Genomic DNA, 23485 nt, shown 5'->3' with positions numbered 1-23485 from the left:
TAGGGAAGAATTTATACAATTGGTCCATGGGGGACCAGGAGCAGGCCACCCGAGCCCTGTCGTGACCACCAAATGAATAGAGGCCATAGTGTGGTGACCTAACCTCCAAGATGATGTCTGGAATTTCTGTGACAGATGCTCAATGTGTGCAGCAAATAACCCTGACCCCCAGAAGAGAAAGGCACCTCTCAGTCACACACGGAGAGTGGAAGGGCCATGGCAAGCTGTACTAATTGATTATATTAGGCCCCTCCCCACCACATCCAGTGGGACTAAGCGCTGCCTTGTTGTTGTCGACAATTTCTCTAAATGGGTGGAGGCCTTCCCATGGTGACAGCCCACGGCTCGGCCAAAATTCTAGTAAAGGAGGTTTTCTCATGGTGGGGGATTCCAAGGATAGTGAAATATGACCAAGGGAACCATTATACGGGGCAAGTAATGGCCAACACACTTAAACCCCTGGGCACACAGGGGTAAATGGCATGTGGCATACAATCCCCAGTCTTCAGGGATCGTGGAGCAAATGAATAGGACTTTGAAGGAGAAGCTCCGTAAAGAGATTAGTCCCAAACAATGGGATATTACACTCCCGTTGGTACTCATGGCTGTTCGAGCAACCCCGTCGCAGACGACTGGCTAGTCATCACACGAGTTAATAACGGGTAGACCAATGCGTACCCTGACTCACCTCCTGGTCCCACAGCTGACAGAAAGAACATAAGAACATAAGAACATAAGAAATTGGAGCAGGAGTAGGCCAATCGGCCCCTCGAGCCTGCTCCGCCATTCAATAAGATCATGGCTGATCTGATCCCAACCACAAATCTAAAGAACACAAGAAGTCGGAGCAGGACCCGGCCACATAGCCCCTGGGCCCTCTCCGCCACCCACAGGGCATTGACCGATCCGAACTCAGCTTCATGTCCAATTTCCTGCCCGCTCCCCATAACCCCTAATTCCCTTTACTTCTAGGAAACTGTCTATTTCTATCAGAAGGGGGATTCAAACCCATGTTTCTAAAGAAGACTGCAACGTAAATGCAGTACCTTAGACCGCTCGGCCATCCTGACTAAGGCAGATGGGAGAGGTAAAGAAGGACAAGTTTGACCAAAATCTCCACCAGCATCTGCTGGAAGTCATGTTGCAGGTCGCCAATAACATCGGAAAAACTCACCGGCAGAATAAACTCTTGCTATAACCTCACAAACCCCAAGAATGGGATATGGGGGACCAGGTAATGGTCCGTAACTATGGCCATGTGGGAATCTTTGAGCCTCTGTACCAGGGCCCGTATAATATCGTTGATAAAGCCAGCCACATGGTATATGCAGCACAGCTCCCTAAAAGGGTTAAGTGGTTCCACATTAATCAATGTAAGAGGTATCTGGGTGACAATCCAACACAACCAAAGGCCCCGATCTGCCTGATGGAGGCAGACACAACCTACATTCCCCCATGGATGTGGGAAGAGGATGGGGGAGTGGCACGCATCGCTCCGACACTGGGCCCAGATCCAGTAGCCCTTCAAGGCACCCCACCACGGCAAGGGGTATGGACCCTGCAGGGTATAGGGGTATGGACCCTGCACGGTATAGGGGTATGGACCCTGCACGGTACGGGGGTATGGGCCCCACACAGTATAGGGGCAAATAAACGAAAAAGGAGAAAGCCACTTCAGTTAACTCACAATTAACTCACAAACCTCCTAAGGAACAGCCAATCGGGAGAGTTACCCGTGTGTTCTCTTTTCGGTTGCCGTGACGACTCTGAAGATCGGGATGTCCTGCAGAATGGTAATGCCAATGCTGGGATTTGTACTTACGGGCCTCCTGGGGTCCAGAGTGATCATTGCTCTCCAAACAACACGAAAAGCACCTGATGCAACCACGGACAAGTCTGTTTAAATACACAGAGCCACTATCGATGTGCCTCGGTAAAAAGGGGACCGCTACAGGGATATGAGATACCCCAGAATTGGAGACCAATCTGTAATGATACTGTGGGATGGATGCAAGGCATGTGTAACATGTTTGTTTCATGCGATGATTGTGTTCACATTCCAGTTGATAACGGTACGTCAGTGATACTGAATATCACAAAAGGGTCGGGTGTGAAGCTATGGTGTGTATGATCGGCTACCCCTGAGGAGCTGGAGAGTGTCAGAGATTGTACAGCTGACAGATCACCCGGCAGACCCCCAGGGAAAGGAACCCAGAGGGGGGAACGTCAGGGAAGACTGGCCATCTTGGACTTTGGCCAACAGTGTCGAGTGGCCAGCCACCACTTTTACATATAACAGCACCATATGGTGCAGTGATGTAGGGACAGAAATCCAGGGATCATCTTTTGAGCATAGTGTTAAAATAATAGTGGTACCTGGGAAAAAGACCCATTTTGACACCAACCATACGGGCACTTGCCCGGGTATTTGGCAAGAACTGTGTAATGGCTGGTGGTATGCCACGCACACCAGATCTTGATCAATAACATCGTATGGGAGAATCTTCCCGCGGTTTTTGAGATCTCGGCTCTAAACATTCCGGGACAGTTATGTGAGCAGAGATACCAATGGCTACTCCAGACGCTGTTAGACCAAACAATTGAGAACTTTGCAGGAAGAGGGCGGGGAGATGAGTGGCCACCAGGAGAGGAAGAATGGGTAGAGGTGCCTGAGCAGGAGGGGCAGAACAGCTCCAACAAGGGGAATATAACTGTATCAAAGAGGGGGACGCATAGAAAGAGAGACCTCATGGAATGGATGGGGATAGGAGGAGCCCTGGGAACCACAGCTATAAATTCTTGGGACGTAGAGGATTTTTGGGAGGAGCCTCAGGCCATGAGCAAAGCGTTGCACGGCTTGCTGAAGGATATGAACGAGGAGCAAAGTCTCTAAGTGAGCAGACCATAACGCTCCAGTCAATTATTGAGGTTGTGATGGCACTCGGAAAAACTCAGGAAAAGGTTAACGGCATTATTTCGGAAAATGAGGAATCAGATAGCCAAGCTGCAAAGGCAGTAGCGTGCACGATGTATGGGAATTTCCTCCTGACACAAGTACAGGAGGGTGCACAAGACCTAGAAAAGGGGAGGATACCCTTCTGGGTGTCTGATGACCAACTCCGCGTGTGGGTCTCTCCAATGTACGCTGGAATTGACTCCCCTCCTCTGTGTAAGATCCGTGGATATGGGAGGGCGATGGTGGCCCGAGGACCGAGCCCTAGTTGTAATCATATGGATAATAGTCCCAGACTCTTCGTTTGGGCAGCCCTCCAGTTGCCCAAATTGGAGAAGTCACAGGAACGGGAACTATTTACGGTGACCTCGGTGGGAGTATTAAAGGGCGAGGTACATTCGGAGTATATTAAACCGGCCCTGACCTTGATAAGGAGAGGCGTAACTTGGAAGGCACCTAACACTGAATGTTGCCACCCAATTGGAGGAGCATTGGTTTGCTCCTGAGATGTAACTGAACCAGGGGATCCGGGATGTGGATTCACCTTAAACGAGGACGATCCCCCGGTCTGTTCCACGTGTGGAAAAATGGGGCCACCCGAATCATAGGGTGGTATATGCCCCCAATGGCATGATCAAAAAACCTATAAACATGGATTAAAGACATGCACGTTCACAGCCTCGAACTTCTGCTTCCACCCCACTGAGAAAATCATCACTGGGGAGGATCAGTACTATCTGCGTACCAACACAATTCCACCGCCCTCCGAGTAAAAATCAAAGGAATCGCTGCAGCCGTTGAGGCAGCTCACGCCTTCGGGCACCCAATTCCACCACTCTCTCTAAATCTGAAGCGAATCTTACAACACACCGCGACCTCCCAAAAACATCTGGTAACCATGCAACAGAGGGTTAAGGAAAGAGCTAGTCAGATAGATGAGGAACTAGGAATGGGACCCTGGTATGAGACAACATACAACCTGTCCCAAAATCCCTGGCTACGTCTGACGTCAGTGATATTGTTATTTGTACAGTCTTGTTTTGTCCTTATAATGCTTATGTATTGCTGTTACGTTCAGTGCCTGGTGAGGAGCCTACGGACTACCCAGGGCCGGATGGAAATGGAGAGAGAAAATAAATTGTAACACGAGAGGGGGACTTCATTTGTGCTGCCCAGTTGCCAATAAACATGCCGTCTCTGACTTTCAGTCAGTAAAGGCATGTGAGGGGGGATGTGTAAGATGGCCACTATATTAAATTGGGAAACTGTTGCTATGCTGACTGTTAATGAGAGGATGGGCCTTGAGAGTTCTGACTAAACTGATCAAGTGGGTCTTCGGTCATGAGGCCCACTGACCAAACTGATCAAGTGAGATTAGCACACAATTGAACATCTGGTTGCAGCCACGATAATTCAGGACATAAATAAGAGGGTTGGTGAGAGATCTGGGCAGTGCAGTCCATAACCAGTCCTTGGTTTGGGCACCAAGTTGAGGCACCCAGGGCAAGGTGAGCCTGACCAGCACTGGAGTCTGGGTAACATAAGCGGGAACCCTTAAGGTATTTACTGTGTGTGTGTGTTGTGCTAAAATTGTATTTATCTAACTCGAGTTAGACAAATAAAAGTGTTAACGGTTAATCCAACATTGTGTGTATGTGTCTGTAATTCCCGGAGTCACGAACATTATAACGGAGGGTAAAGGCACGTTCCTTTTTGCCTACATGCTGGTTGAAATATAGGTGGAGTGTTGAACTGCCGCAGAATGAAGGAGTCATGGCTTCTAGCCAGGGTAGCGGGCATTGACCTGCATGATTCGCTGCGTGTGGTCACACACCAGCTGCACATTGAGGGAGTGGAATCCCTTTCTGTTCATGAATATGGCCGAGTTTAGATGTGGAGCACGCAGGGCGATATGCGTGCAGTCAATGGCACCCTGCACCATGGGGAAGCCTGCAATGCGAACAAACCCTCGTGCTCGCTCCTGCTGCTTGTCTCTGTCCAGAGGGAATGTGATGAACCTGTTTCTGAGTGTGTACAGAGCCTCCGTGACCTCTGTTATACAACAGTGCACTGCAAACTGCGAGATGTTGCTTATATCACCAGTAGCAGCCTGAAAGGAGCCAGAGCCGTAAAAATTAAGTGCCACGGTTACCTTGACAGCCACAGGCAATGTTGTCCTTGCCCTGCACTGAGGCTGCAGTTGTGTCTGCAGCAGTTGACAAATCACAGTCATGACCTCTTTAGTGAACCGCAGCCATCTGATGCACTGGTCATCGCTGAAGTTGAGGTAAAAGAATTGGTCCCTGAAGACCCTCCTTGGATATGGCCTCCTGCTGAGTGCCCTGCACCTCCTCCTCCTCCTTCCTCTTCTGGCAGCTTGTCTTGCTTTGCGTGACCTCTCTTCATGCTCCCAGCCATGTTCAATTCCCAGAGGAAGCCGTAGCAGGCCACCCATGTCTGGCAGCAGCCTTGTTCAGCACACTATTTTAAATGCCACTAACAGTACTGCATGACCAGTCAGACCACTCTCTTATATAATATTGCAACTTTAGCCAAGTATAGGAAACTTCCACAAACACCTTCAATTGTACCAGCAGCCAGAATAACTAATACAGCAACTAACCTGTAACTCCTGCATGATCCCTTTAAATAGCACTGGTGGGGGGGTCCTCCATGCCCTTTAATTCCTGTTCAGTTGTTACGACAGTGCGTTGGCATGTGCGGGGAGTTCGAAAATGGCGCCGGCTGCTTCAAATCAGCATTGCACACTGATCTACGTCATCATCTCCCGCTGCTGGTGTTCGTTAGGTGCGCTTGTGCAAACGCCTTTACCAAGATGGCACATCTCGCTGGAAGTGTGCACGCGCATCGCGGACGCCATTTTCGGGGCTTAGGAGTCCGCGTAGCGCCTACACAATTGGTGCTACGTGGCCCAATTTAACCCCCATACATTCCCCACCCCACCCAGAAACCATGTGATCTCCTGGGAGAGGTGAAAAACCAGATAAAAACCCAGGCCAATAGGGGGGAAAAATCTGGGCAATTCCTCTCCCCTTAGGCGATCGAAACTAGTCCAGGAGACCTCTCTGGCCCTTATTAATGTGACCAGCTACCTACCTCATGAACAAAGTGATCTCCACCCCAGCCAGAAACAGGTCCCGCTCTCGTTTGAAGGAATCCAGGTCCACTAGGAACATAAGAACAGGAGTTGGCCATTCAGCCCCTCGAGCCTGCTCCACCATTCAATGAGACCATGGCGGATCTGTACCTCAACTCCAATTACCCGCCTTTGCTCCATATTAGAGCAGGCTCGAGGGGCCGTATGGCCTACTCCTGCGTCTATTTCTTATCCCTTGATACCCTTACCCAACAAAAATCTATCGCTCTCAGTCTTGAAAGTTCCAATTGACCCCCCTCACCAACACCCCCCCGCCGCATCCACAGTCTTTTGGGGGAGTGAGTTCCAGATTTCTACTACCCTTTGTGTGAAAAAGTGCTTCCTGATTTCATTCCTAAATGGCCGAGCTCTAATTTTAAAATTATCAACAGCAACTTGCATTTATATAGCTCCTTTAACAAAGTAAAACATCCCAAGACACTTCACACGATCAATTTTCAAATAAAATTTGACACCGAGCCACAAAAGGAGATATTAGGACAGGTGACCAAAAGCTTGGTCAAAGTTTTAAGGAACTTAAAGAAGGAGAGAGAGGGAGAGAGGCGGAGAGGTTTATGGAGGGAATTCCAGAGCTTAGGGTCTAGGCAGCTGAAGGCACGGCCGCCAATGGTGGAGCAATTAAAATAGGGGCTGCGCAAGAGGCAAGAATTGGAGGAGCGCAGAGATCTCGGAGGGTTGTAGGGCTGGAGGAGGTTACAGAGATGGGGAAGGTCGAGGCCATGGAGGGATTTGAAAACAAGGATGAGAATTTTTTAATTGAGGCGTTCCTGGACCGGGAGCCAATGTAGGTCAGCGAGCACAGGGGTGATGGGAGAACGGGACTTGGTGTGAGTTAGGATATGGGCAGCAGAGTTTTGGATGAGCTCAAGTTTATGGAGGGTGGAAGATGGGAGGCCGACCAGGAGAGCATTGGAATAGTCCAGTCTTGAGGTAACAAAGACATGGATGAGGGTTTCAGCATCAGGTGAGCTGAAGCAGAGGCAGAGGTGGAATATGTTACAGAGGTGGAAGTAGAATCATAGAATCAGAGAAAATTTACGGCACACAAGGATGCCATTCGGCCCATCGTGTTCGCGCCGGCTGAGAAACGAGCCACCCAGCCTAATCCCACTTTCCCGCGTTTGGTCTGTAGCCCTGCAGGTCACGGCCCTTCAGGTGCACATCCAGGTATTTTTTAAATGAGTTGAGGGTTTCTGCCTCTACCACCCTCTCAGGCAGTGAGTTCCAGACCCCCACCACCCTCTGGGTGAAAAATGCTTTCCTCATTTCCGCTCTAATCCTCCTACCAATTACTTTAAATCTATACCCCCTGGTTATTGACCCCTCCACTAAGGGAAATAGATCCTTCCTATCCACTCTATCTAGGCCCCTCATAATTTTGTACACCAAGGAAAACAACCCCAGCCTATCCAATCCTTCCTCATAGCTAAAATTCTCCAGTCCTGGCAACATCCTCATAAATCTCCTCTGCACCCTCTCTTGTGCAATTACATCCTTCCTGTAATGTGGTGACCAGAACTGTACACAGTACTCAAGCTGTGGCCTAACTAGTGTTTTATACAGTTCCAGCATAACCTCCCTGCTTTTATATTCTATGCCTCGGCTAATAAAGGAAAGCATTCCATATGCCTTCTTAACCATCTTATCTACCTGTCCTGCTACCTTCAGGGATCTGTGGACATGCAATCCAAGGTCTCTCTGTTCCTTTACACCTCTCAGTATCCTCCCATTTATAGTGTATTCCCTTGTCTTGTTTGCTCTCCCCAAATGCATTACCTCACACTTCTCCGGATTGAATTCCATTTTCCACTTTTCTGCCCATTGATATCTTCCTGCAGTCTACAGCTTTCCTCCTCACTATCAACCACATGGCCTATCTTCGTGACATCCACAAATTTCTTAATCATGCCCCCTACGTTTAAGTCCAAATCGTTAACGTATAGCATAAAAAGCAAAGGACCGAGCAAAGTACAAAAAGCGGTCTTGGTGACGGAGTGGATATGTGGTCGGAAGCTCAGCTCAGGGTCAAATAGGATACCAAGGTTGTGAACGATCTGGTTCAGCCTCAGACAGTGACCAGGGAGAGGGATGGAGTCGATGGCTGGAGAATGGAGTTTGTGGCGGGGACTGAAGACAATGGCCTTGGTCTTCCCAATATTTAGTTGGAGGAACTTTTTGGTCATCCAGTACTGGATGTTGGACGGGCAGCGTGACAAATGAGAGACAGTGGAGGTAGAGCTGGGTGTTGTCAGCATACATGTATAATCTGACGTCGTGTTTTTGGATGATGTCGCTGAAGGGCAGCATGTAGATGAGAAATAGGAGGGGGCCAAGGATAGATCCTTGGGGGATACCAGAGGTTACGGTGCAGGAGTGGGAAGAGAAGCCATTGCAGGTGATTCTCTGGCTACGACCGGATATATAGGAATGGAACCAGGTGAGAGTAGTCCCACCCAGTTGGACAATGGAGGAGAGGGGTTGGAGGAGGATGGTGTGGTTCAGGGTGATGTAACCAAGGTGTTTGAAACGATAAAAGGAATTGATAGGGTAGATGCAGAGAAACTATTTCCTCTGGTGGGAGAGTCCAGAATAAGGGGGCATAACCTTAAAATTAGAGCCAGGCCGTTCAGGGCTGATGTCAGGAAACACTTCTTCACACAAAGGGTAGTGGAAATCTGGAACTCTCTCCCCCAAAAGGCTGTGGATGCTGGGGGGGTCAAATGATAATTTCAAAACTGAGATCAGTAGAGTAAATGGAGATGAGGTATAGATCAGCAGTGATCTCACTGAATGGCAGAACAGGCTCAAAGGGCTGAATGGCCTAATCCTGTTCCTATGCATGCGCTGAATTATCCGACACAAGACAATGAGTCCGGCCTCATTCTTAACAACACAAGAATTTTCATGAACAGCAAAAGCCCAAGGTTGTCCATTTTCATACATCAACCCCACCTACTCACCCTCTCACCATAACCTTTAACCCCCCCTACTCACCCTCTCACCATAACCTTTAACCCCACCTACTCACCCTCTCACCATAACCTTTAACCCCCCTACTCACCCTCTCACCATAACCTTTAACCCCACCTACTCACCCTCCCACCATAACCTTTAACCCCACCTACTCACCCTCTCACCATAACCTTTAACCCCACCTACTCACCCTCCCACCATAACCTTTAACCCCCCCTACTCACCCTCTCACCATAACCTTTAACCCCCCCTACTCACCCTCCCACCATAACCTTTAACCCCCCCTACTCACCCTCCCACCATAACCTTTAACCCCACCTACTCACTCTCTCACCATAACCTTTAACCCCCCCTACTCACCCTCCCACCATAACCTTTAACCCCCCCTACTCACCCTCCCACCATAACCTTTAACCCCACCTACTCACCCTCCCACCATAACCTTTAACCCCACCTACTCACCCTCCCACCATAACCTTTAACCCCACCTACTCACCCTCCCACCATAACCTTTAACCCCACCTACTCACCCTCCCACCATAACCTTTAACCCCACCTACTCACCCTCCCACCATAACCTTTAACCCCACCTACTCACCCTCTCACCATAACCTTTAACCCCACCTACTCACCCTCCCACTATAACATTTAACCCCACCTACTCACCCTCTCACCATCCCGATATTTAAGGGGAGGCCGGGAGGGAGTGGGTGGGGGAGCGCAGGAACCCGGAAGCCTGGGTTTCCCAGAGGCCCTGCCCAATTTAACGGCAGGACCTGATTGAAATGTTTGGACTGTGTTTCCCAGCCGCAGCTACCCAGATTGAGAGGCCGACTGACTGTCGGGCGGGACGGCCTGTGACACCAAGCCGCAGCCTGGGAGTGGAAGGGAGAGAGGGTGGGAGAGATCGTGGGTCCGGGGGGCTGGGGACATCGGGGGAGTGGAGACATCAGGGGCAGAGATATTGTGGGGGGGCGGAGATATTGTGGGGGGGCGGAGATATTGTGGGGGGGCGGAGACATCAGGGGCGGAGATCCTAATGTTCGATCTTTGCATTAGGAACATAGGAGGCATAGGGAGTAGGTCATTCAGCCCCTTGAGCCTGTTCCATCATTCAATTAGATCAATGCTGATCTGTGTCTTAACTTCATTTACCCGTCTAGGTTCTGTAACCCTTAATACTCTTACCTAACAAAAATCTATCAATCTCAGTTTTGAAATTTTCAATTGACCCCCGGCCTCAACAGCTTTTTGGGGGAGAGAGTTCCAGATTTCCACTCCCCTTTGTGTGAAGAAGTGTTTCCTGACATCACCCTGAACGGCCTAGCTCTAATTTTAAGGTTATGCCCCCTTGTTCTGGACTCCCCCACCAGAGGAAATAGTTTCTCTCTATCAAGCCTATCAACTCCTTTAATCATCTTAATTAGGTCACCCCTTAATCTTCTATATTCACGTGAACACAAGCCCAGTCTATGCAACCTGTCCTCATAATTTAACCCTTTTAGCCCCGGTATCATTCTGGTGAATCTGCTCTGCACCCCCTCCAAGGCCAATATATCCTTCCTGAGGTGCGGTGCCCAGAACTGAACACAGTCTCCAGATGTGGTCTCACCAGAGCTCTGTACAGCTGGAGCATAACTTCACCCCTTTATATTCCAGCCCTCTTGAGATAAAGGCCAACATTCCATTAGCCTTTTTAATTATTTTTTGTACCTGTCCACTAACTTTTAGTGATTTCTGTACATTGACCCCTAAATCTCTCTGCTCCTCCACAGTTCCGAGCTTCTCACCATTTAGAAAATACTCTGATCTATCTTTCTTAGGTCCAAAGTGGATGACCTCACTCTTCCCCACATTAAACTCCACCTGCCACAGTTTTGCCCACTCACTTAATCTATCAATGTCCCTTTGCAACTTTCTGCTCCCATCTCCCATCACTATTTACTGTGTGAGCTAACTCAGTGTCAGTACACTTCGAGCTGAGAGCAGAGTGGACAATCTCACCTGGTTGAGGTAGAAGTAGGTCTCTGACTCCTGTAGGCTCAGCTCCTGTTTCTGCTTCTCATCCAGGCCAGCGAGCAGCTCGTAAAACACATGGTAGTTACGCTCATTACGTGCCTGAGAGATACAGGAGACAGCAGTAACTAACTCACGGACACCCACCACACAAAACAAAGTCAGGAATAAACCAGAATCCTCACAATCACACTCACACTGTCACTACACACAGTGACCAGGAAAATCCTCACAATCACACTCACACTGTCACTACACACAGTGACCAGGAAAATCCTCACAATCACACACATAGTGTCACTACACACAGTGACCAGGAGAATCCTCACAATCACACACACAAACCACTACACACAGTGACCAGGGGAATTCTCACAATCACACTCACACTGTCACTACACACAGTGACCAGGAGAATCCTCACAATCACACACACAAACCACTACACACAGTGACCAGGGGAATTCTCACAATCAAAATCACACTGTCACTACACACAGTGACCAGGAGAATCCTCACAATCACATACACACACACCACCACACACACTGACCAGGAGAATCCTCACAATCACACACTCAGTGTCACTACACAAATTGATCAGGGGAAGCCTGACAATCACACACACACTGCCACTACTCACAGTGACCTGGGGAATCCTCACAATCACACACACACTGACAGTACACACAGTGACCAAAGGAATCCTCACAATCACACACACACTGTCACTACACACAGTGACCAAAGGAATCCTCACAATCACACACACACTGACAGTACACACAGTGAACAGAAGAATCCTCACAATCGCTCTTACACTGTCACTACACACAGTGACCAGCAGAATCCTCACAATCACGCTCACACTGTCACTACACACAGTGACCATGGGAATCGTCAAAATCACACTCACACTGTCACTATGCACAGTGATCAGAGAATCCTCACAATCACACTGTCACTACACACAGTGACCAAGTGAATATTCACAAACACACATACACTTACACTACATACAGTGACCAGGGGAATTCTCCCAAACTGGATTTTTCTGCAAAGAACAGATTCAGGCCCTCCCAGATCCAATCCTGATTGTGACTGTTGCCCTATTTGCGAGGCTCAGTATTTTTCACACTTACCTGAAAGACGAGCCTGGACTTTTCCAGCAGATAATGAGAGATGGAGGTTCCGACCACCCCGCCCCTGGGGACATTACAAACAATAACTCATGTTAGATCCCCGCTCTTCCTTCAGAAGTTTCATCGTCTCGAGCTTTGATTAGCCACTGGAGTTACCAGCGCTGTCCCAGCCAGTGGAGACATTTCCAGCAGAAACTGTCTCAAAAACATCAGGGTGCTCTTATTAATATTGCCCAGGATTGTTCATTAGATTGTCTTTGTGCTCCTGGTAAATCGGGGAGTTCGTACTGGGAATGGATCTCTTTCCATCTAAAGCACCCAGCATCAGCATCAAGCACTCCCATGGTGGGCATAGCAAGGGTTAGACACAGAGTAAAGCTCCCTCTGCTCTAACACTGTGCCTCAGTATGACCCTGAGATGGTAGCCCACTTCTACAGCAGTGTGACAATTTTCCTCTTCACTCTGAAACTCTCTCCCCCAAAAGGCTGTGGATTCTGGGTCAATTGAAATCTTTAAGACTGAGATCCACATATTTTTATTTGGTGAGGATATCAAGGGATATGGATCACAGGCAGGTCAATAGAGTTGAGGAACAGAAGAGCCATGATCTAACAGAATGGTGGAATAGGCTTGAGGGGCTGAATGGCCTGATACTCTGCCTATCCTCCACCATCCGGAAACTTCATCCCATCCAAAACTCTATGTCCACACCAAGTCCTACTGATGACACACTGCCCCAGCTCTCCACCAAATCCCATTAACGACACACTGCCCCAGCTCTCCACCAAATCCCATTAACGACACACTGCCCCAGCTCTCCACCAAATCCCATTAACGACACACTGCCCCAGCTCTCCACCAAATCCCAGTGACGACACACTGCCCCAGCTCTCCACCAAATCCCATTAACGACACACTGCCCCAGCTCTCCACCAAATCCCATTAACGACACACTGTCCCAGCTCTCCACCAAATCCCACTGACGACACACTGTCCCAGCTCTCCACCAAATCCCACTGACGACACACTGCCCCAGCTCCCCACCAAATCCCACTGACGACACACTGCCCCAGCTCTCCACCAAATCCCAGTGACGACACACTGTCCCAGCTCCCCACCAAATCCCACTGACGACACACTGCCCCAGCTCTCCACCAAATCCCAGTGACGACACACTGCCCCAGCTCTCCACCAAATCCCAGTGACGACACACTGCCCCAGCTCCCCACCAAATCCCAGTGATGACACACTGCCCCAGCTCTCCACCAAATCCCAGTGACGACACACTGCCCCAGCTCTCCACCAAATCCCAGTGATGACACACTGCCCCAGCTCTCCATTGAATCCCAGTGATGACACACTGTCCCAGCTCTCCACCAAATCCCAGTGACGACACACTGCCCCAGCTCCCCACCAAATCCCAGTGACGACACACTGTCCCAGCTCTCCACCAAATCCCACTGACGACACACTGCCCCAGCTCCCCACCAAATCCCACTGACGACACACTGCCCCAGCTCTCCACCAAATCCCAGTGACGACACACTGTCCCAGCTCCCCACCAAATCCCACTGACGACACACTGCCCCAGCTCTCCACCAAATCCCAGTGACGACACACTGCCCCAGCTCTCCACCAAATCCCAGTGACGACACACTGCCCCAGCTCCCCACCAAATCCCAGTGATGACACACTGCCCCAGCTCTCCACCAAATCCCAGTGACGACACACTGCCCCAGCTCTCCACCAAATCCCAGTGATGACACACTGCCCCAGCTCTCCATTGAATCCCAGTGATGACACACTGTCCCAGCTCTCCACCAAATCCCAGTGACGACACACTGCCCCAGCTCCCCACCAAATCCCAGTGACGACACACTGTCCCAGCTCTCCATTGAATCCCAGTGACGACACACTGCCTCAGCTCTCCATTGAATCCCAGTGATGACACACTGTCCCAGCTCTCCATTGAATCCCAGTGACGACACACTGCCTCAGCTCTCCATTGAATCCCAGTGATGACACACTGCCCCAGCTCCCCATTGAATCCCAGTGACGACACACTGCCTCAGCTCTCCATTGAATCCCAGTGACGACACACTGTCCCAGCTCTCCATCACTTCCAATCAACACTATCCTTGCGGACATACATTGGCTCCCAGTCACCTTAATGCCAATAATTTAAATTTCTCATCCTTGTCTTTAAATTCCTTCATGGCCTCGCCCGGCCTATCTCTGTAACCTCCTCCAGCATCCCCTCCCCCCCGCCGGCCCCCACCTCCTGAACTCGATGTTCCTCTAACCTTGGCCTCTTGTGCATCCCACTCTCTATGTCCCACCATTGGCGGCAGTGCCTTCAGCCAGTTAGGCCCTAAGCTCTGGAATTCCCTCCCTAAACCTCTCTGCCTCTCTACCTCTCCCTCCTCCTTTAAGACCCTCATTAATACTTACCTCTTTGACCAAGCTTTTGGGCGGCCCTTCTAATCTATCCTTCTTTGGCTCGGCGTCCATTTTTGTCTGATTACGCTCCTGTGAAGCGCCTTGGGATGTTTTTCTGTGTTCAAAGCGCTATATAAATGCAAGTTGTCGTTGTTACATAACAACAATCACTGCACTCCGAAAGATGTCATTATGAGAAGTATCTGAGACTTTTTGATGTGAGCAGGTGCTACAGTAAATACAGTATTTATTATTATATTATATTATTACTAGATTGAGTAATCCAGATTGTTCCTCATTTCACACAGCATCATAGAGCACAGAAGGAGGCCATTCAGCCCAGCCTGCCTGTGCCGGCTCTTTGAAAGAGCCATCCGATCAGTTCCACTCACCCCACTCATTCCCCATAGCCCTGCAAATTTTTCCTTTTCAATTATGTATCCAATTCCCTTTTGAAAGTTACTATTGAATCTATTTTCACCACCCTTTCAGGCAGCGCATTCCAGATCATCACAACTCTCTGCATAAAAACTGAATTCAAATACTCAAACTGCCATGATGGGATTTGAACTCAAGTGCCAGGCAATGACCATCTCCAACAAGAGAGAGTCTGACCACCTCCCCTTGACATTCAACGGCATTACCATCGCCGAATCCCCCACCATCAACATCCTGGGGGTCACCATTGACCAGAAACTTAACTGGACCAGCCATATAAATAAAGTGGCTACGAGAGCAGGTCAGAGGCTGGGTATTCTGCGGCGAGTGACTCACCTCCTGACTCCCCAAAGCCTTTCCACCATCTACAAGGCACAAGTCAGGAGTGTGATGGAATATTCTCCACTTGCCTGGATGAGTGCAGCTCCAACAACACTCAAGAAGCTCAACACCATCCAAGACAAAGCAGCCCCCTTGATTGGTAACCCATCCACCAACCTAAACATTCACTCCCTTCACCAGCGGCGTACTGTGGCTGCAGTGTGTACCTTCTACAGGATGCACTGCAGCAACTCGCCAAGGCTTCTTCGACAGCACCTCCGAAACCCATGACCTCTACCACCTAGAAGGACAAGAGCAGCATCACCTGCACGTTCCCCTCCAAGTCACACACCATCCCGACTTGGAAATATATTACCGTTCCTTCATCGTCGCTGGGTCAAAATCCTGGAACTCCCTACCTAACCGCACTGTGGGAGAACCTTCACCAAATGGACTGCAGCGGTTCAAGAAGGCGGCTCACCACCACCTTCTCAAGGGCAATTGGGGATAGGCAATAAATGCTGGCCTTGCCAGCGACGCCCACATCCCATGAACGAATAAAAAAAAATTCTCTGGATTACTAGTCCAGCAACATAACTACTACACCACAGATTCATCGTGGGATACTTATGAATGGGAAATAGAGATGTTCTTCGTATCAGCCTGGGCTGAATGGACGCCAGATCCCAAAGGTGAAAGGCCAGTGTCTAACCCAATGATCCACCCAGTCTCCTATTTGACTTTAAAAAAAAATTCCACCCTGCATGATATCTCATTCAAAGATGAATGACAGCCATATCTCATTCAAAGATGAATGACAGCCATATCAAAGGATGGTACTTCCAAAGGCACACTTCAAAGTGGCAGAATCTCTTCAGAGACCCATGTGGATAGACTTGAGACCCAAAGAGCAGAGCAGAATCTAGCTTAATAGAGACCCAAGCAGTAAGGTTGGGGGAAGCAAAAACAAGGCCTTTCCCACCCTGGGAATCCATGGTCCCACCACCCAATAAATGGGTAAATTAGCAAATGGGTCACTAGTAGACATCCCCCATCGCTCTCCTACAGTGACCTTTCCCCTTCCTTGGGCACTGATGTACTTTCTTATCACCAGCACTTAAGAGATAAAAATCAGACCCCTATATTACCAGCATTCAGGAAACTTGGGTGACCGATGGCAACAACACACAGCTACACAAAGGGGAAATCGCAGCCCACCCATTGGTACTTGGGTTCAAAGTGTAAATTAACAGTAGAGATTACAAAATACACACGTATAAATCTAAAATAAAACAGCAAACACTGGGAAATCACAACAGGTCAGTCAGCTGTTACTTACTGAAGGATATGGATCCAGAGGAGTTTCCCAAACCTGCTGGAATTATTGTTCAGGACAGTCTTAGCATTCCCAAAGGCTTCTAGGATGGGAAAGGCCAGCGCTGCCTGTGGTGAGGAACAGTACAGGTTACGTTATATCTTACCGCTCTCCAACTCCACTGACACGACAAGTGTGCACAATTTATCGAGAACACAAACAGGAAGAGTGTGCTGTCTGCTGATTTCACTCAGCAGACAATCTCAGCAGAACTAGCCGCACCTCGAGCCAAGCTGTTCCAGTACAGCTACAACACTGGCATCTACCCGACAATGGGGAAAATTGCCCAGGTGTGTCCTGTCCACAAAAAGCAGGACAAATCCAATCCGGCCAATTACCGCCCCATCAGTCTACTCTCAATCATCAGCAAAGTGATGGAAGGTGTCGTCGACAGTGCTATCAAGCGGCACTTACTCACCAATAACCTGCTCACCGATGCTCAGTTTGGGTTCCGCCAGGACCACTCGGCTCCAGACCTCATTACAGCCTTGGTCCAAACATGGACAAAAGAGCTGAATTCCAGAGGTGAGGTGAGAGTAACTGCCCTCGACATCAAGGCAGCATTTGACCGAGTGTGGCACCAAGGAGCTCCAGTAAAATTGAAGTCAATGGGAATCAGGGGGAAAACTCTCCAGTGGCTGGAGTCATACCAGCACAAAGGAAGATGGTAGCGGTTGTTGGAGGCCAATCATCTCAGCCCCAGGACATTGCTGCAGTAGTTGCTCAGGGCAGTGTCCTAGGCCCAACCATCTTCAGCTGCTTCATCAATGACCTTCCCTCCATCATAAGGTCAGAAATGGGGATGTTCGCTGATGATTGCACGGTGTTCAGTTCTATTCAGATAATGAAGCAGTCCGTGCCCGCATGCAGCAAGACCTGGACAACATCCAGGCTTGGGCTGATAAGTGGCAAGTAACATTCGTGCCAGACAAGCGCCAGGCAATGACCATGTCCAACAAGAGAGAGTCTAACCACCTCCCCTTGACATTCAACAGCATTACCATCGCCCAATCTCCCACCATCAACATCCTGGGGGTCACCATTGACCAGAAACTTAACTGAATCAGCCATATAAATACTGTGGCTACAAGAGCAGGTCAGAGGCTGGGTATTCTGCGGCGAGTGACTCACCTCCTGACTCCACAAGGCCTTTCCACCATCTACAAGGCACAAGTCAGGAGTGTGATGGAATACTCTCCACTTGCCTGGATGAGTGCAGTTCCATCAGCACTCAAGAAGCTCGACACCATCCAGGACAAAGCAGCCCGCTTGATTGGCACCCCATCCACCACCCTGAACATTCACTCCCTTCACCACCGGCGCACAGTGGCTGCAGTGTGTACCATCCACAGGATGCATTGCAGCAACTCGCCAAGGCTTCTTCGACAGCACTTCCCAAACCCGCGACCTCTACCACCTAGAAGGACAAGAGCAGCAGGCACATGGGAACAACACCACCTGCACGTTCCCCTCCAAGTCACACACCATCCCGACTTGGAAATATATCGCCGTTCCTTCATCGTCGCTGGGTCAAAATCCTGGAACTCCCTTCCTAACAGCACTGTGGGAGAACCGTCACCACATGGACTGCAGCGGTTCAAGAAGGCGGCTCACCACCACCTTCTCAAGGGCAATTAGGGATGGGCAATAAATGCCGGCCTCGCCAGCGAGGCCCACATCCCATGAGCGAATAAAAAAAATACATTGCAATTTAGTGGAAACATCAAAGAAAACTGCGAAGTAATGTTTCGGCTGCGATGCACTTAACAAACAGCACTGACTGCTGGGGCGATTTATACACAGTACAGTCTGATTTCCACGCAGTATTAGACTCGTGCCATTGTTTGTGCTGAGTGGCTCACACTATAATTTTGTTTGTGCTGTCTAAGGTTATGATCCCTGATTAACATTTAAATGATGGGATAGTTCACCCCTGCCTGTGACTGACTGTCTGCTTGGTGCTCTGATTGGGATGCTGTTCCATGACCTTGGGCATGGAATGACTCTGGAATACATTGTCTGCTGGTGTGGTGGGTGCTGACTCTCCGGAAGCATTCAAGAGGGAGCTGGACCAATTCTTGACTGGGGCAGAGATTGTATCATGTAGAAGGGAAGTGGATTTGCAGATAACGAACACTTAGTCCACGTGATCTCCTGGACTGGTTTCGATCGCCTGAGGGGGACAGAGAGGAATCTTCCAGAGTTTTTTCTCCTTATTGGCCCTGAGCTTTTTCCACTGGTCTTTTGCCTCTCCCAGGGGATTACATGGCTGCAGGGTGGGGATGAAGGGGGGGTCAGGTAGGGGGTGAGGGGCAGGAAGTGTCTAGTCGCGATGCTCCAGCCATCCTAAGTGTGGGGCAGGCTTGATGGAGCAGCTGGTCTTTTCCTGCCTGTCATTTTCATATGTTCGTCTGTGTTAATGACACGGAAAGCAAGGACTTGGTACCTGACCACACACACTGGGGATCATTTTTCTCTGATTTGTGCCTGGGGCACAAAAGAAAGGAAAAGGAGGCAGAAACCCCTGACCCAGTTGTGTGTGTGTGTGTGTGTGCCTGAGTTGTGTGGGTATGTGTGTGATTTGTGCTTGTGCTTGTTTATGCGTGTGTAAGTTGTGTGTTTGTGTGTGTGAGCAAGCGTATGTTTGTGTATGAGTTGTGCGTGTGAGTTGTGTGCGAGTTGTGTATGTGAGTTGTGTATGTCCGTATGTATATGAGTTGCGTGTGTGAGTTGTGTTTGTGTATTTGTGTGTGAGTTGTGTGTGAATGTGTTGATGTGTGTGAGTTGTGTGTGTGTGCCTGTGTATGCGTTATGTGTGCATGTATCTGTGTGCGTGTGTGTATGTGTCTGCATGTGTGTGAACTCTGTGTGTGTGTTGTGTGCATATGTGTCTGTGTATTGTGTGTGTATGTGTGAACTGTGTGTCTGTGTGTGAGTTGTGTGTTTATGTGTCTGTGTGTTGTGTGCGTATGTGTCTGTGTATTGTGTGTGTATGTGTGAACTGTGTGTCTGTGTGTGAGTTGTGTGTTTATGTGTCTGTGTTTGTGTGTGTGTGTGTGTGAGTTGTGTGTTTATGTGTCTGTGCGTTTGTGTGTGTGTGTGTTGTGCATGCACCCGCACTGTTACCTCTGGAGTCCCCCAGGGATCTATCCTTGTCCCCCAGGGATCTATCCTTGTCCCCCAGGGATCTATCCTTGTCCCCCTCCTATTTCTCCTCTACATGCTGTCCCTTGGTGACACGATTGGAAAATACAACGTCAGGTTCCACATTTATGCTGACGACCCCCAGCTCTACCTCCCTCGACCCCTCCACTCTCTCTGATTTGTCCTGCTGCTTGTCCAACATCCAGTGCTGGATGAGCAAAAATTTCCTCCAACTAAATATTGGGAAGACTGAAGCCATTGTCTTCAATCCCCGCCACAAACTCCGTTCCCTAGCCACCGACTCTATCCCCTCTCCCTGGTCACTGTCTGAGGCTGAACCAGACTGTTTGCAACCCAGGTTCCTATTTGACCCTGAGATGAGCTTCCATCACACATTTGCTCCACCACCAAGACTGCCTACTTCCACCTCTCGTCTCCGTCCCTGCCTCAGCTCATCTGCTGCTGAAACCCAAATCCATGCCTTTGTCACTTCGAAACTGGACTATTCCATTGCTCTCCTGGCCCGCCTCCTATTTTCCACCCTCCATAAAATTGAGCTAATCCCAATCTCTGCTACCCGTATCCTAACTCGCACTAAGTCCTGTGCTCGCTGACCTACATTGGCTCCCGGTCCGGGAACACCTCGATTTAAAAATTCTCATCCTTGTTTTCAAATCCCTCCATGGCCTCGCCCCTCCCTATCTCTGTGACCTCCTCCAGCCCTACAACCCTCCGAGATCACTGCGCTCCTCCAATTCTTGTGCATCCCTGATTTTAATCGCTCCACGATTAGCTGCCTCGGCCCTAAGCTCTGTAAGTCCTTCCCTAAACCTCTCCGCCTCTCTACCTCTCTCTCTTCCTTTAAGACGCTCCTTAAAACCTACCTCTTTGACCAAGCTTTTGGTCACCTGTCCTAATATCTCCTTATGTGTCTCAGTGTCAAATTTTGTTTAATAATCGCTCCTGTGAAGCGCCTTGGGTCATTTTACTACGTTAAAGGCGCTATATAAATGCAAGTTGTTGTTGTTGTTGTTGTTGTGTCGTGTGTGTATGGCCACGATTTTAACATTAAAAAACAGGTGGGTTGGGGGTGGGGCATTCAAAATCACAACCATTTCAGACCCGCCCCCCAACCCGCCCGTTTCTGGTTTTCCCCGGGGCGGGACGCGGGGCGGGACGCGGGGCGGGCGACCAACCCGCTCCCAGAAGGTGGGTTGGTGACTAAAACCTTTCAAGGTGTCTGTGGGCCTCCATTTTTGCAAATTTGCAATTTCAACCCCTGAGGGCTGGGATTTCTGGGCCTTTTCCTTCACACTACGTGAGAGGAGGCGAGAAGGCCCGAAACTGCAGGTAAGTGCCTTTCCGGCACAGCTTGTGGGCCTGGAGGAGCAGGAGTGCTTTCCCCAGGCCTAACAAGCCTACCTGCAGCGGCCCTCCCAACGATCGCATTCCCCCACCAACGATCACAGAGCCCCACCCCCCGATCTCCGCCCTCTCTTCCAACGATCCCGGACCCCCGAGATGACCCCCGAACCCTCCCCCCCCAACACCCCCCTCCGTGACTGGCCCCTGATCCCTCCCCCAATGACTGACTCCCCCCGCCGTGACCCCCATGCCCACCGGTGCCCCCATGCCCATCAGTGCCCCATGTCCATCCATGCCCCTGTGCCCACCCATGGGGGGGCATCATCCATACAATCAAAGACTTACCTGAAGAATTAACTGAACACATCCTCTCCCTGGCTGCTCTCCCGTCCGACTGAGACCACCCTGTCAATCAGGCTGGCCAGTTGAACGGCAAACCGACTCAAAAAAGACGTCCTTATGTCAAAATCGTAAGGACGCTTGGGAAACCTATACTTCCGGGTTTCCCGTCCTCAATTTGACCCCCTGCCCCCTTCCCCGCTCGAGGTCAAAATCATGCCCTATGTGTTGGTGTGTGTTTGTGTGAACTGTGTGTCTGTCTGTGTGTGAGTTGTTTGCATATGTTTCTGTTTGTGTAAATTGTATGTGTATGTGTGTGTGTGTTGTGTGTTGTGTGTGTATGTGTCCATGTGTGTGTGTGTGTGAACTGTGTGTCTGTCTATGTGTTGTGTGTGTGTGTTGTGTGTGTATGTGTCCATGTGTGTGTGTGTGTGTGTGAACTGTGTGTCTGTCTATGTGTTGTGTGTGTGTGTTGTGTGTCTATGTGTATGGGTGAGAACTGTGTGTCTATGTGTGTGAGTTGTATGTGTCTGTCCATGTGGGAGTTGTGTGTGAGCTATGTGTGTATATGTCAGTGTGTGTAAGCTGTATGTGTATGTCTGTGGGTGTTGCACGTGTATGTGTGTGTGTTGTGTGTATATTTGTCTGCATTCATGTGTGTTGTGTTGTGTGTGCATGTGCCTGTGTGTGTGAACTGTGTGTCTGTCTGTATGTGTTGTGTGTGTATATGTTGTGTGTGTATGTGTCTGTGTGTGTTGTATGTCTATGTGTCTGTGTGAGAACTGTGTGTCTGTGTGTGAGTTGTACGTGCCTGTGTATGAGTTGTGTGTGTATGTGTGTGAGTTGTGTGTATATATTTGTGCGTTTGTGTTTTGTGTATTTGTGTATATGTGTCTGTATGTGTGAGCGAACTGTGTGTCTGTCTGTGTTGTGTGTGTATGGGTCTGTGTGTGAACTGGGTGTCTGTGTGTCCGAGTTGTATGTGTCTGTCTATATGTGAGTTGTGCATGTATGTGTCTATGTATGTGTGAGTTGTGCGTATGTCTGTGATGTGTTTGTGTGTACATGTTTGCGTGTGTGAAGTGTGTGTCTGTGCGAGCTGTGTGTATATGTGTGTGAATGTGTGTGAATGTGTTTATGTGTGGGTGTGTGTGAATGTGTGTGTGAATGTGTGTGTGTATGTGTGTGAATGTGTGTGTGTATATGTGTGTGTGTGGAGTATGTGTGTCTGTGTGTTGTGTGTGTGTGTATGTGTGGTGTATATATGTGTCTGAATGTGTGTGTGTATGTGTGTGTGTGCTGTATGTATGTGATTGAATGTGTATATGTGTGTGTGTGGTGTATGTGTGTCTGTGTGTTGTGTGTGTGTGTGTTGTGTGGTGTATATATGTGTCTGAGTGTGTGTTGTGTGTGTATGTGTGTTATATAAATGCCATCACTCTTGTGTGTGTATATGAAAGAAATGTTCAGTGTCTCTGTTTTGAGGCTAACAGCCAGTCCTATGTAGGGAGCCTGACCTGACAGATTCTTTGCTCCCTGGTTTCCTGGTAAAGTGCCGTCAGGTAGTGAATGATCAGTTTGGTCGCCTCAGTCTTTCCTGAGCCGCTCTGTCCACTGAACAGAAACAAATGGGAAAATGAGCATCAGTCACAATCAGTCCACAACAGCACCCAGCATCCTGTTTAAAAAGGGTATGAGGGAAAGGCCGAACAATTATGGGCCGGTCAGTCTTACCTCAGTGGTGGGCAAACTATTAGAATCAATACTGAGAGATAGGATAAACTGTCACTTGGAAAGGCAT

The 23485-nt window shown here is 49.3% G+C and overlaps 1 protein-coding gene across 1 annotated transcript in view; it reads right to left on the bottom strand.

Moving 5' to 3' along the window:
- The window catches only part of LOC137341328 (unconventional myosin-XVB-like), a 372666-nt gene that overhangs the window by 289477 nt on the left and 59704 nt on the right, over positions 1-23485 (bottom strand). The window contains exons 7-10 of the mRNA XM_068004452.1: positions 23202-23298; positions 16801-16904; positions 12263-12326; positions 11109-11222 (exon numbers count right to left, since the gene is read on the bottom strand). Coding sequence (XP_067860553.1) covers positions 11109-11222; positions 12263-12326; positions 16801-16904; positions 23202-23298 — 379 coding nt within the window. The remainder of the gene's footprint in view (positions 1-11108; positions 11223-12262; positions 12327-16800; positions 16905-23201; positions 23299-23485) is intronic.

This window comes from Heptranchias perlo, chromosome 23, assembly GCF_035084215.1.
Source record: "Heptranchias perlo isolate sHepPer1 chromosome 23, sHepPer1.hap1, whole genome shotgun sequence".
Taxonomy (NCBI): domain Eukaryota; kingdom Metazoa; phylum Chordata; class Chondrichthyes; order Hexanchiformes; family Hexanchidae; genus Heptranchias; species Heptranchias perlo.
Note: the sequence above shows the minus strand (reverse complement) of the source record. Positions and strands in the feature narration are given on the sequence as shown.